The sequence below is a fragment of the Colius striatus genome, chromosome 2 (genome assembly GCF_028858725.1).
Source record: "Colius striatus isolate bColStr4 chromosome 2, bColStr4.1.hap1, whole genome shotgun sequence".
Lineage (NCBI taxonomy): Eukaryota > Metazoa > Chordata > Aves > Coliiformes > Coliidae > Colius > Colius striatus.
The window spans coordinates 30019549-30034560 of NC_084760.1; the positions used below are offsets into that span (position 1 = coordinate 30019549).

The 15012-nt window shown below is 42.5% G+C and overlaps 2 protein-coding genes across 2 annotated transcripts in view; both read left to right on the top strand.

Moving 5' to 3' along the window:
* Positions 1-2381: 2381 nt before the first annotated feature.
* On the top strand, positions 2382-10732 carry RSAD2 (radical S-adenosyl methionine domain containing 2). The gene is made up of 6 exons (XM_010204514.2): positions 2382-2892; positions 3034-3195; positions 4020-4249; positions 5487-5636; positions 7429-7461; positions 8013-10732. The coding sequence occupies exons 1-6, from the start codon at positions 2559-2561 to the stop codon at positions 8175-8177; spliced, it is 1074 nt and encodes a 357-aa protein (XP_010202816.2). The 5' UTR covers positions 2382-2558; the 3' UTR covers positions 8178-10732.
* Positions 10733-12587: 1855 nt separating this feature from the next.
* The window catches only part of RNF144A (ring finger protein 144A), a 69245-nt gene continuing 66820 nt past the window's right edge, over positions 12588-15012 (top strand). Inside the window, exon 1 of the mRNA XM_061989928.1 lies at positions 12588-12744. The gene's annotated coding sequence lies outside the window, so the exon portion shown is untranslated. The remainder of the gene's footprint in view (positions 12745-15012) is intronic.

Consider the following 15012-nt stretch of genomic DNA (forward strand, 5'->3'; position numbering starts at 1 on the left):
TGAATTTGTGTCCATATTTATATTGTGTGTTTCATAATTTGATTGCATGTGGGTTTTAACTTTTATTTGGTAATTTTAGTGCCCCCCCCTTGGATTTGTACATCCTGAGGAGGGATGAGTCACTGCAAGTACAAGGTTCGTGACAGAATGACATTTATGGTGCTGCAGATGCAATGGGGTAGAGAGGATTTCCAGCTGGGAGTGGAACAAGAAGTAATTCACTTATCAAATGCTAGAACTACAACTGTCATTGCATGACTTGCCAGGTGGTCCTTGGGCCATTTCTGGTCCTCACAGATGACATGATAATGGCTTCTCCTTGAACATTATTTATGTTACTGGTTCGTGTAATTTGCCTTCCCCAGCAAGATACAGTTTGATTAGAACTGCCAACTGGTCACACTAGAGAATGTAATCTCTTTATGTATTTAAATAAAAATGCATTATTTATATAAATATCATTGTTTTATTCAGAAGCAGAAGAGCATTGTCCCGTTGGATACTTCCATCCTAGTTGTGTACCTGTATATTATCCAATGCACCACTAATAATACTATTATTCAAACATTTTTGAAAAATGGGTGCTGAAAAGCTTTTTGGTGGAGAACTGAAACGTTTTGAGTATTGAGACTCCATCATCCCACTGTAGGATGACTTCTATAGGAAAGAAAAAGAAGGAATCAGTCCCCCTACTGCTTTCAGAGAACATCATGTATTTCTGAAGACTCCAGGACAGAACATTTCATTACAGTTCTTACATGCACCTTTTCTTGTATTTTCAAAGCTAGTGTATTAACATGCATACTAGTGTTTTCTTGTAGGTCTCACTATAGAGCATGTAAGCTAGAACAGTTCGGGATGTAAAATATTAATGTCTTTCTTGTTGCTGCTAGGACTTGTACATCTATAGGGAGCATGTCCTAGTCTGGATTTACTTTGTAGGGCTTAACAGTAATGCAGAAGGTGTCACCTAAAAACATATTTAGTTGAGGTAAAAATAATAGAGAAAGCTTTTATAATTGCTATTTCCTAAGAAAGCTTAAAGATATAGAGAAAGAGTAATAATCTTGAGTAAGATTGTTAGGTTTTCTGCATGTTTTGTTCTTTGAAACAGATATCTTCTCTTTCAAAGAAAAACAACAGTTTAAAAAAGATAATGTTTTCATTTACTGCTTTTACTGCTTCATTTAGCATAACTCTTCTAACATGCTATTGGAGTGTTTGTGTATCAGTTGTTTATGTTTACAATGTCTCATGTTTAAAGAAATTGGTAATCATCCAGGATTTTAAACAATTTTGGAAATGTAGCATTTTGAAACTGATTTTCCTGTCCAGATGAGGCACTAGGCAATAAGTTCAGCGCTGAAGCTGCAACAAGGTCTCTGTGACACTTACCTAGTCCTGCTGGTCACACTAGTTCTAGTACAAGCCAGGATGCCATTAGCCTTCTTGGTCACCTGAGCACACTGCTGGCTCATGTTCAGCCAGCTGTTGATTAACACCTCCAGGTCCTTTTCCTTCAGATAGCTTTCCAGCCACACATCCCCAAGCCTGTGATGTTGCATCGAGTTGTTGTGGCCTAAGTGCAGGACCTGGCACTTGGCCTTGTTAAACCTCATCCAATTGGCCTCAGCCCATCGATCCACTCTGTCTAGGTCCCTCTGAAGAGCATTCCTGCCCTCAAGCAGATCAACACTCCGGCTCAACTTGGTGTCATCTGCAAATTCACTGAGGGTGCGCTCAATCCTCTCATCTAGATCATTGATAAAAACGTTAATTAGAATTGGGTCCAACACTGAGCTCTGGGGAACACTACTGGTGACTGGCCACCAATTGGATTTAACTGCATTCACTGTCACTCTCTGGGCCCAGCCATCAGCCAGTTTTTTGCCCATCTCAGAGCAGGTCCATCCAAGCCGTGGGTAGCCAGTTTCTTCAGGGAGATGCTGTGGGACACAGTGTCAAAGGCTTCACTGAAGTTCAGGTAGACCACATCCACAGCCTTTCCTTCATCCACAAGCTCAGCTTTCCTGTGCTTCATGAGTCACACTGTTTTTGACCAGAAGAACTGAAGCCACTGAGCCCATGCACATCAAAAGAGGTCCTCAGGAAAACGGAGTGCTCAGATACAGAGGTGCGCAAGACAGCTCCCAGCCCTGAGCTGCCAGCAGGTTTCTTAACGGCCCAGAAGGGCCGAGAAGCGGGTCTGAAGGGGTGAGGGCATGGGAAGGAGGAGGTAAACAGCGATCCAGCGCCCATGGCTTGCTGCCAAGTTTCGCTTCAGCAAGAAAAGAAAACGAAACTGAGCGCTTTTCTTTTGCTCCGCGGCGGCGGACGGAATGGGAGGGGTAAGGAGGTGGCCGCACAGCTTTTAAGCGCAGAGCGCCGGGCGCTTCGCTGCAGTTTGCAAGCCGAGCCGAGCCGAGCCGAGCCGAGCCGAGCCGAGCCGAGCCGAGTCGAGTCGAGTCGAGTCGAGTCGAGTCGAGTCGTGTAGACTCGAGCCGAACCGAGACAAGCCGAGCCGAGCCGAACCGAGACAAGCCGAGCCGAGCCGAACCATGCATCTGGGCGTGCTGGTCCGGCTGTGGCTGTCGGTGGCGCGGGCGGTGCTGGCAGCGGTGGGCGCGCGGCTGTGCGCGCTGTGCTGGAGCCTGGCACCCCTCTCCCTGTCCCTCTCCCCGCCCCTGCCCGCACCGCGACGGGTCACCGCTCTCAGTCCCGCCGGCCCGGAGCGGGACGGGGACGGCGCGAACCCGACACCTGTCAGCGTCAATTACCACTTCACGCGCCAGTGCAACTACAAGTGCGGCTTCTGCTTCCACACGGCCAAGACCTCCTTTGTGCTGCCCCTGGAGGAGGCCAAGCGCGGGCTGGCGATGCTCAAGGACGCAGGTGAGTCCCAGCAGGACCAAAAAGTTTACGCCGCGGGGTGTCCCTGTTCATACGGCTGCTGTCGGGCACGGACAGCGCGAGGACGGCGCGGGCAGTAAGCAGACAGAGGTTCGCAGCATCTGTCTTTGGTCTGTTTTCTAGGAATGGAGAAAATAAATTTTTCGGGAGGTGAACCGTTTCTTCAAGACAGAGGCGAATTTGTTGGCCAACTGGTCCAGTTTTGCAAGCAGGAGTTGAAACTACCGAGTGTCAGCATTGTTAGCAATGGCAGCCTGATTAAGGAACGGTGGTTCAAGAAGTACGGTAAGGGAAACCCCCTGTACACAGACGTGCCGGCTGGTGCGGGAGCCTCCTCGGGGCAGTGTCACCCAAAGATAGGTTTTGGTGCAACTGGGAGGTGGTTTATTAGTGTTTCATCTATAGTAGATGCAAACCAAGTGTAAATCATAGAATCATAGAATGGTAGGGGTTGGAAGGGACCTTTAGAGATCATCTAGTCCAACACCCCTGCAGAAGCAGGTTCACCTAGATCAGGTCACATAGGAACATGTCCAGGTAGATCTTGAAGACCTCCAAGGAAGGAGACTCCACAACCCCTCTGGGCAGCCTGTGCCAGGGCTCCGTCACCCTCACACTGAAATAGTTTTTTCTTATACTGAAGTGGAACTTTTTGTGTTCCAACTTCATCCCATTGCCCCTTGTCCTGTTGCTAGCTACTACAGAAAGAAAGGGATATCCCAACCTCCTGACACCCACCCTTTAGATATTTGTAAATGTTAATAAAATCTCCCCTCAGCCTCCTTTTCTGTAGACTAAAGAGCCCCAGTTCCTGCAGCCTTTCCTCATATGAAAGATGTTCCATTCCCCTGATCATCTTGGTGGCCCTGTGCCTATGAAATATTTTTAATTATACATTGTGAACGTAGTCAGCTTGTACTATGGCCTCTTTGGTATAATAGTATAATAAAATAGCAGACACACACAAAATATGTGTTTTGCTGCTGCTGCTGCTGTAGCTTTTGTGGTTCACTTAGTGGCTCTACAGAACTGTATTTACATGGCACTTCATAACAGATCACAAGGAAGTGTGACTGAATATTAATCAATTTTTAAAACTATTTTTTCAGGTGAATATTTAGACATTCTGGCAATTTCATGTGACAGCTTTGATGAGGATGTCAATGTTCTAATTGGCCGTGGTCAAGGAAAGAAAAACCATGTGGAAAATCTGCATAAACTGAGACAGTGGTGCCGAGAGTATGCTGTTGCTTTCAAAATAAATTCAGTCATCAACAGATTTAATGTTGAGGAAGATATGAATGAGCAGATCAAGGCACTCAACCCCGTGCGCTGGAAGGTAAGAAGGTATTGTATATCATAGATTTCAGGTTCAGAGAAAATAATGAAGTCCTGGTGGTGTTTGAAACTCTAAGGACCTCAGTCAGGTCTCCAGCACCAGCTTGAGCTGGTGTTGATGGACATCTTGTCAGTGTTACATGGTGTTGAGATAGCTTCTGGCTTTCGGCTCTTAAATGGAGCCAAATACATCAAGAATATTTTTTGTTGTGAAATTTACAGGAAATTACTATTTCAGTATATGTAGACCTAGATTTTTTTACAATATTAACAATGAGATAGACAGAATTTAACATTTGAAATGTGTCATGGTGTAAAGAAAATAGGAAAAGTTACTGTACATTATAGTTAATGTAAAATTAGCAATATAATTATACATTAGACATTAATGTCTGTTAGACTATTAGTAGTTACTGTGCATATATTAAGATATTTTCTACTATGAGTGTATTCAATATATTATCCTATCAGTTTGAAAATTGTTAGAGATAATGTGGCTTATAAATATTGGGCAACTTGTTGAGTAATTTCTCATATTTGCTTTGTGGAAATTGGTATACACACACAATTTCCCAGAAAAAAAACGGAAGTGAAATCTTGGTCCTACTAAAGCTTCCTGGACTGCTTTCTTGCTGGGGTTACAGACCATATCAATGGAAAAGACACCTGTTTTTTCTCCCAAGGTTTATTCCAAATATATGTGAGGCCTTCGCCTTTATAAGAAGGTTGTTAAATAGACAAGATACTACATTTTATTTCTGAGGAGTTGTACCTATCTTTTCTGTGACCATCTGAAGCTAGTTAAACTTACATTCACCAGTAGGGTTAATAACTTTAAGAATAAAGATGACTTGATAGTTTGCATTGTATATAGTACTCACTGTCACTTGTAGTGGAGGCATACTATTTGAGGTTCAATCAAAAGTTTATTTGAGCTTTGCTTATCTCCGCTCTTATTAAGACCGAAGCAGTTAAGATTTCTGTGGAAACCAGAACAGGAACCATGACTATATAATTACATTTAGAACTATGTAATGTTAATTTGCTAAAAATAAATCTGTACTGTGCCCTTTGTGTACTATTAACGTATCACAATTTGTGTCAGCATGGCTCCACTGACAAAAAAATTAAAGACATCACTACTGAGACATTACTGAAGGTTTTTGTCATGGTGACAGTCTCTTATCCCTAAGGCAAGTCAAAACATTAGGTCTTATCCACATGCCTTCTCTCTTCAGGTATTCCAGTGCCTCATCATCGAAGGGGAGAACAGTGGTGAGGATGCTCTGAGACAAGCAGAAAAATTTGTTATCAGTGATGAAGACTTTGAAAAATTCCTGGATCGACACAAAGTTGTCTCTTGTTTGGTACCTGAATCTAATCAGAAGGTAAAATTGAAACTGTCCTTTGCAACTTTATTTTCAAATAAAGTTGGTAAAATAGAAAGGAACTAGAAGTTTTCATGACAATTAACACTTTCCCTTGTTAGTATTTGCTTGGAGGAGACACAGTACAATTTTGCGAGCAACTAGTTTTGTTATGGTGGGAACCAAGGTTTTTATTTCCTTTAAGGCTTTTTATTGAGCACAACGTTATTAATAGAAGAGTAAAAACTAATTGATCCCAGTTCAGTTCTCTCCCACAGCATCATATGGCACTCTTCTCGGTGAGACAGATGTATAAAGTAGCAGTACAGAAACTGGAGAAATGGAGCTTTCCACGGCTGAATGTTGAACTATAAACAGTAATTAAGCCTTTTAGAACTGAATAGCTCTTCCCCATCACAGCACAAGATCCTGAAAAGTTTGAATATTAGTGTAAACACGATTTAAGTGTAGTTTCCTAATAGAGATTCACCATATTATGCTGTGACAGTGTCATCAACTTACATGAACTAAGACCTTATCCCAGTCAGCATCATACTGAGTACTGTGGTATGCCTGACACATCTTACTGGGTACTCTCTCCCATAATAAAGTCCCATTTTTAACATTGTCTATCTGAACTCCTTTGAACTGCACTTTCAGGCTCTTTATTCACAAGGAGACTTCTTGTGCTACTGCAGAGCACAGCAGTTAACCTGATGAGCTACCGTCTAGCTTACTGTTAGTTGCAGCAAAGAACTTAATTACCTAACAGTGCAGTTTAGGAAAATTTGTAAGATGCTTATAGACCCTATGAGGAGAGTTAGAAGATTCACTGTTAAGAAAATTTATTAACTGAGTGAGGAGACATTAAGTTGAAACAACTTCAGGGATGCCTTCAATCTCCCATTGCATGTTCCTTTTCCTCTCCACAGACTAAGACTCTTCATTTACAGTGTATAGAGAGCTCAAGTGAGCAAACTGGGTTGCCTTTACTATTCAAGACATAATAGTGGGACTGTGCAGTCTATCTTTTAAGGCACTTGGTAGGAGAGAGCACTCATCAAAGAAGGTGTTTAGATGAGATCCGAAAATTGTTACTACATTTTTTTTCCATGTAAGAAATCCTACAGAGAAAAGAATAGTAGGAAACCTTAGTAGGTTTTGTTCTAGAAGACTGCTTCTGATTTGTCTTAAACCTATGTGAAAGATGGACATCAAAGTGGTCAAATAGATTTTAACCAACTATACAGCAGCAAGCTCCATCTGCCCAGAGATTTTTTGATCACGTAGGACGTGCACAGTTAGCTGAGCAAACATGTCTTATTTCAGCTATTGGCCTATCAGGTGCAGGCCTGAGAGCTTTTTGAGATGGGAGATTATCTTTTGAGCTGTCAGAACCCTTTTGTTGCTGGGTTGATAATTAAACACCCAGCTTAAATGGTCCTGTCATTTGTTCAGAAAATGACATAATCATTCCTGTATGCAAAACATTAAGTTCTACTGGTGTAGAAGTTAACAGGAAACTTGGATATTACTTAAACCACCTTTATGCCATTGGATGTCCACATTTTAGTTAGACACTTGTGAGGTCATATTACAAGAATTACTGCTTATGCATTAAATCATGCTAGTAGTCTGACGTTTATTTCTATACATTTGATCCAAGATCACTGAAGTAGTGGTAAGGCACCACCTGTTCCAAAGATTTGGATCAGGCTTTGAATGAGTAATTGGGTTTTTTACCATGTTTTTTCACTAAAATTAATTTTTGGTTTGTATATTAATTTAGTTTTTTTATTTTGCTCTTTTACAGATGAAGGATTCATACCTCATTCTGGATGAGTATGTAAGTCTCTGTTTAATACTTGTAATTTACATGCTAATATGTTTGTATACAACAGTGATAACTAATTCAATTTACTACACGTTCTATAAAATAATTTTACCATGTAGTACAAAGAACAGACGTAATTTCTTCCCATCAAAGATATTGAGAGCTTGAATATAAGTATGACCTATGGAGAAATTGCTATCAAGTTGCATGTATAATCACTGCATCATGAACCTTAAAGCATAGCCATGTATCTTCGCAGGACACTTTTTCTGTTTTTCTTTAGTTAACAAATACAGAACTTGTCATGAAATTTAAGTTTTAAAAGGCCAACTTCATTTACATATAACTGAAGAGCAAACATTTAATCTTCAAGGATTATGATATGGCTTTGTTCCTGCTAAGATGTGTCAGTGAATGTAACCATAAGCTTCTGAACCTTCTACAGACTACAATGAAATTCTTCATGCTTAGACAGGCTTTTGTAGGTGCAGTGCAACTTGTTTAATTCTATAGAAAAATGAAGCTTTCACAAACTGACTTTCTAACATTTATTGATGTTCCAGATGCGTTTTCTAAACTGTAGAAATGGACGGAAAGAGCCTTCCAAGTCTATCCTAGATGTTGGTGTAGAAGCAGCTATAAAATTCAGTGGATTTGATGAGAAGATGTTCCTAAAAAGAGGAGGAAAGTACGTGTGGAGTAAAGCAGACATGAAACTGGACTGGTAATTCAATATACTGAGTTGGGGCTGCTGCATTACATAAAGAAAATGGGTGTGTTTATATGTATCTAATGTTTTTAACTACACTTGATATGTTATACAGATTGATGTTCAGTATAACTATATATATGAACGTGTTAAATGTTTTTAAAATGTGGATTATGTTCTTATCTAGTGTTTAGTCGAATATTACCAGTTACCTTTGGAGATTTCATATAAATAATTCCCTGAAATCAACTTTCTAGTCCATTGTATGAAGGATTTAAGGGCAAACCATTAATAGAATGTCACATGGGAAACTGCTTTAAGATAATACATAAGTGTGCATGCCAGAAAACAAACCAAACTCTACCCAAATCTCTAATTCATTACAACCAGCTGTAATGATGGATAAATTGAAACTTATCAGGTAACATATTCTGCCTGGTTCATAAAGATGGATTGCAATTCCTCACTAAAGCACAAGAGGGCCTAGCTGGAAGTCCTCTGGAAACAGAGCCTGCCTTTTTTAGGCATAACAGAGAGTCAGAATCTAGGAATCATTATCTGTAATAATACATTTAAAAGGAAATCGAAATGAGAAAATTGGAAATTTTCATTCTTTAAGTCTTAACCGTAAAAGCGTCTGTTGTTGTTCTCCAGATACACACATCATATTGGCAAAAATGCTGTGGTGTGTAATTTTCTGTGAAAACATATTTCTAGTCATGAAGAATACTAAATTTGTCCTAAAAGTGCATTTTGCCCAATGATAAGCAAATTATTATTTCCCATTGGCAATGGCCTTGGTTCTAACAAATACTTATAATGAAAACAATATTTGCACTTTATTCATGGCTTCTTCAGTTTTCCTTTTATCAGCAAATATTGATTTATTATTTTAAAAATGTTTTATCTCCCTGTCCATACAGTTCTGATGAAGATTCCATCTGAAGTTAGTTAACACTCAGTAAGAACACCTAATATATGTCTTCTGTTGCATGCCATGTTATTCACATGCTTTTTGTTTTGCTAAGCCATGGAATTATAAACAACAAACTTCATATATGATGTAACCTTCTTTTAAAGGTTGCTTAGCTTAGTAATTTTTCTTACTTGCTAGTTAAAAATGTGCAGGTATTAAGTGAAACTGTTCTTTTTGATAGCTGTCTTTGATCTTTGTCAGCATCAACATAAAATGGAGAAAAGTCAAAAAGCCCTGAAAAACAAAGACCTAATATGCTGCCCTTGTTCTTGGTTTTCTGGCAGCTGTTATGGCTTTACAACTGAGTTTTCCAAATTTAACTAGTCCCACCTCCACTCTGCAAAGCTCTGTATGAAGAGCATCGGAATGAGTGGCGCACAAAGCAGATGTGAGCTGGTGCTGCTCGTTCATCCTGGCCATTGAACTTAGTGCCTGGACTCTCTCACATGCTTAAATATTTGCAGCAGTTGGGAGCCAGCATGCAATAAATGTACCATGTGGAGAATTCTTTTTTTTTTTTTTAATAATGATAGTTGATTTTTTTAAAGGGGTTTTGAGAGAAGTGTTTTGCATTCACCTAATGCATCTTCAAAGTTGAAAGGAAAAGCACTTAAGTAGGAGCTGCTACTTCTGAATAAAGGAAGGTGCATCTCTGAATACACTGTGAAAATGTTTCCATTTATAATACTTTTCCTTTCTATTTTTACTATCCTAACTGTAAATATAGTATGTTAGAGGTACACTTTTGTGTTTTGCATTTTGCAATCACAACACTTCCTAGACACTTATATTTCAGGCTTTTTTTTTTCTTGTATTACTACTAGGTTACATTTAAAATGTGGCCCACACACATTAACCCCACAGTCTTTTGGCAGCTGCTTCATTGACCTCAGTTGGAGCTCTGCCTGAACAGCAACTACGAGCAGTGCAAATTTATGTAACTGTGGGGTTCGACTTCCTCTGCATTCCCATTGCTCAAATGGTAAACCTTGTCTCTTCCTCAGCATCTACATCCCATCATAGAAAAGCATTTTCCTTTTGCAGCTGGCTCAGTCTCAGCATGGGGAAAGATTTAGTACCAGTAAATCTACCGGATTGCTGCTTCTACAGAAAATGCCAGCTGTATCACAACACACAGATGTGAGGTACACAAACTCCCATTCAGATCCAGAAATCCTGCCATTCTTTGCTTTGCATTTTACTCCATAAATGGCTATTCTTTTGCTGCAAGAGATCCTCTGTGCCTACGGAGGATGCTGCAGGATAAACAAACCGGAGCTGAAAATGTGAAAATCAAGTAAATAACATAAAGTCATTAAAGTTGGCTTTTATCAGAAGGTTCTAAGTTATTATCTTCTTAAAATATTAAGGATGTTACATTGTCTCTTGCTACCATACATAACTAAGAAAAAGTTTCTGCTCTGTGCGATACTCTTTACCAGGGAAGTGTCAATCATCTACAATGTATTCATTGGAAATTAAGAATTTGACATAACACAGTTTAACACACATTAATGTTAAACAACAGCTATTAGTAATTTTATATACAAAATTCATTTTTTGTGTAAAATATATATACGTTTTTTACTACAGCTTAATTTACCAAGTTTATGTTTTGGTTTTTTTTTAATCTATAAACACAGTTCACATTGGGGGCTAACTTTGAGCATAAGACTAGAAAAATAATACTGAATTCAACAGGGCTACTCCCAGGCTTAAAAATTATGTGCACATTGTGACACTGAAGAGTTGAGATTGAAATGTGACACAGATATGCTTGTGTTTTCATATGTAATCTTGTAGTACTGTAGCCATAGTTCACAAGCATTATTCAGCTGTTCATATTTGTAAAATTCATAGAGAAAGAGTGTAAGAATAGTAAAAATTATCATAGAATCATAGAATGGTAGGGGTTGGAAGGGACATTTAGAGATCATCTAGTCCAATCCTCCTGCAGAATCAGGTTCACCTAGATCAGGTTGCAGTATTATGACTATACCTTGGGTAATGAGTAAAATTGACATTTAATATGCACTTTAAGATGCCCTCTTTTGCCAGTGTGAAGGATGCTGATATATTTGAATATTACAATTGATGAAGTTTTAAATTAAACTGTAAAATAATTTGTTTCAAGTATTTTACATTAGTATATTGCATATTTAAATAAATGTTTCTATTTTCTTAAGTTTGCCTGTAATTTATTTTGGAATTTTTTTGTTCTTTAAATATAACTCAGAACCCTACTAGCAGAATGTGTGACTGCATTCACAAGAGATCTGGATGCAACCTGTATTTAGTACAGGGGGGTGATTGAAAGGTGCCAAAGGGCAGCAGCTGGGCCAAAGCGGAGAACAACAGTGGTGATTCTCCTTGTGATGAAAAGCATTTCTTACAAGCTTGAGTGGTCTGAGCTGAGAGAAGACAGTGAAAATACCTTGTGCTGTTCAGATGACAGCCATTATGAAAGACACAATGTCCATCATTATCTGATGAGAAAAAAATATATATATTCTGTCTTACGGTAAATAGGAGAGAAAAGCTAGATGTCCTGTCTTCAGGCTGCAGCATGACCTCGTGTACTAGACAACCAGAAATTGAGCTTTCCACAGCTTTTGTGTGTGATGGGAGCCTTAGCTTCCCCATCCCCCTCCCCCACCGTGCTTTTTCCAGGTTTTTTTCTAGCATATTCTAGTGAGTGAAGGTGCCCAGGAGCACAGCCGCAGCAAGAGGCTTTCCGCCTTCCTTCCTCGACCCACCACCTCGGCCAGGTGCCGCCAGGGGCTGCCGTTTGGCACCGCTCCTACAGCTGGGCAAGGCTCTAAGCTGCATTTCAGGGAACCAACCAGACGCCTCCTTATCCCTCTCTCCAGCTCGGTGTTTCTCCTTTTTGCACCTCCGTGCCTTACGGGAGAAAGCCAGCCATTGTTCCGTAAATAAACCAGCATCAGGAAAGCAGCTGGGTTTGTGTAATTTTTTGCAGCCATGCCCATCACGGTTTCCATGCGTTTCCCTTCTTCCTTTACTCGCGAGCGAGGCAAACCCTCTGCTCTCCTTCGGAAAATCGATCCCCTATTGTCTCCCTCCCGCCGCTGAGTGACCTGCGCGCCGGTGAGGCGTCACACTCGGGCAGCCTGAGATACGATTCCCGAAAATAAATTACAAACAATAACAACAACAGAGACGTGCTGCTTGGGCGCGCGCGGGGAGGCGGCCGCTGCCCGCACTGGCGCCGCGAACGCGCCAAGCGGGGAACCCCGGGATCCCCGCCGCCCGCCGCCAGGGGGCGCCGCCGTGCCTGGCGCGCCGGAGCGACGCGGCCGCTTCAAAGCGCGTGGCGGCGGCGGCAGCGCGGCGGTTAATGGCGCCCGCCTAACTGCGGGCGCGGCCGCCTTACCCCACCCTCCCCTCCCTCCGCCCCCGCCACCGCCCCCGCCGGAGAAAAGCCCGGGAGCGGCGGCGCCGCGCACAGTCCGGCTTCGTGGTGACGGCGCCGCGGGGAGTGGGGGCAATGCCCGGGACGGCAGCGCCCTGCTGCGGGGCCGCGGGATAGCGCGGGGCGCCGCGCACCTTCCGCGGGCCACCCCGTGCCGGCAGAAGCTGGAGCGGCGAGGTAAGTAGCCGGGCGCAGCGGGAGGTGGAACTACTCCTGCCGAGCCCCGCGCGGGTGGAGTGGGGTGGGAGGTGTCCCCGCTCCCCGCCGCGGCTGTGGGGCTGCGGGAGGTGGTGCCGAGCCAAGCACCCGCATCGCCTTACGTAAAGAGCTCTCTCTGCTGCGTCCCGCGCCGGGCAGCCGGCGCACACGCGGCTCGGCGCGCTGCAGGCCTGTTCCCGGGGCAGAAACAAGGCGATTTCGCCGCCGGTGGCTCTCTGTCCCCCGGGGGCTGCCCGGCATTCTGCCCAGGGGTGCCCCGTTGCCGGCGAGGCGGTCTTCCCGTTGGAGGCAGGAGGAGCGGTGCCCGGTGGCAGAAGGGTACGGCAGCCCTCGGGCTGGCTGTGAGGAGCCGGTGCTGCCGGCGGCGCGGCTTCTGGCGTGTGGGGTCGGGCACGTCGTGAAAACGGTTACCGAGACTCGCGTGTTTTCTCCTCTGCGATTTACATACATTTGCTAAAGCGTCTCGAAACAGTTCGGTGCTTCGGAGTGCAAGAGCCACTTTTGGCGGGGGCGGAAATAATGAAGGGGAGTGTGGACTGAGTGTTCTCAGATATAAGCGAAGCGTGCGGTTTGGGAGCAAATTGGTTTGTTTGGATTGCAGGGGCGGAAAAAGTAAAACTCACTTTTTTCGTTCCTATATTTCTTTTCTTCCCTTGCCACGCTGAAGAGATACTACCGTTGACTTTTTAGAGGTGTTGGAAGAAACTGTGTAGAATCATAGAACGGTTTGGGTTGGAAGGGACCTTAAAGATCACCTGATTCCAACCCTTTTCCATGGTTAGGGACACCTTCCTCTCAACCAGGTTGCCAAAAGGCCCATCCAACCTGGCCTTAAACACTTCCAGGGTTGGGGCATCCACAGCCTCTCTGGGCAACCTCTTCCAGTGCCTCACCACCCTCACGATGAGGATTTTTTTTTCCCCCTTTTATCTAATCTAAATCTACTCTCTTTCAGTTTGAAACCATTACTTCTTGTCCTATATGCATGCATGATAATGAGGTTGCCCTCCCCCCAACCCCATCTGGTGTTCCTTTAAATCAAAGGTACCCTGTTTCTGAAAAAACAGGCCCTGTATTACTCTGGTTTTGTTTCTAAGGAATTGGAACAGGGAATGTCATTGGGTCAGTCTAGTATAAGAAGACACAAGCTTTTTAAGTTCCCCTGTTTTCTTGGAAATACTGTAACTTCTGACCTGGAACATATTATTCTCTTGTTCTTCAACAAGCATGGATTATGATGTATAAATAGATACATTTGTTTATATTGTACCTTGTGTAGGTAAACAACTGTTTATATCGTGAAACAGATTGCTTCATTTCACATTAGCTTATCAGTCCTGACATAGGAGTAGCTACAGCTGAAGTTAAAATGTTCTTGGGCAGAGAGCTACTTGAGAGATTACATCAGTAATTTAACTACTGTTTGCTGGCCTCTCTGTTTTCCAGTGCATCTCTTATAGACCTGCGATGTAGTGAAGGGGTGGAGGAAAGAGGGGATGCGAGGAGGGTGGGATGTGATGTGCTAAGGGGCAGACTTGTGTCTTTAAAGAAACTGCCCTGTTTATACTTAAATGGAACTCTGACTATGGTGTGAGAGAATTTAAATGACTGTCTTATGGTAATGTTAGGGCATCAGTCAAAGTGACCTGACTTGAAGTGTATGAAATACCCAGCAGAAGCAAAATCAACTGAGAAAAGAGTGGTGATGGTGGAAATTCACTTTGGCTTAGGAGCTACTTGAAAAAGACAGTCCCGTCGTGTCCGCCCCCCCCCCCCCCCAGCATGGACTTTTATTCCTCTACCCCTTCTTTCCACGGCCATCCTGTCTAATTTTCCTATTGTGCAATCTGTATATTCACGAGGAGGAGGAGCTGTGATTGAAATAGGAGTACAATGAGGGGTGTTTCAATCTGCTGTAACTACTTTGAATAAACTGTCCCCTAAATAAAACAAAGGATTGATTTCCCTTCCTTTCTAAATAACCTTGATTCCTGTTCTAGGAGCTGCTAGCTCAAATCCTGTGTTTATCATCTGCAAACAGTTACTGTGGACTTCTGGCTTTGAAGCACAGTATCATGTTACCTTTAGTTACAATCTGGATTTTACGTGTTTTGGTACTTTAAGGCTTTTTTTTTTTAATGTGTGAGGGGAAGACTAAATATATTTGCTTAACTGTTTCTTTTTTTTTCCAGTACTACATTGAAAGTTTTTGTCACATTTTCTGGT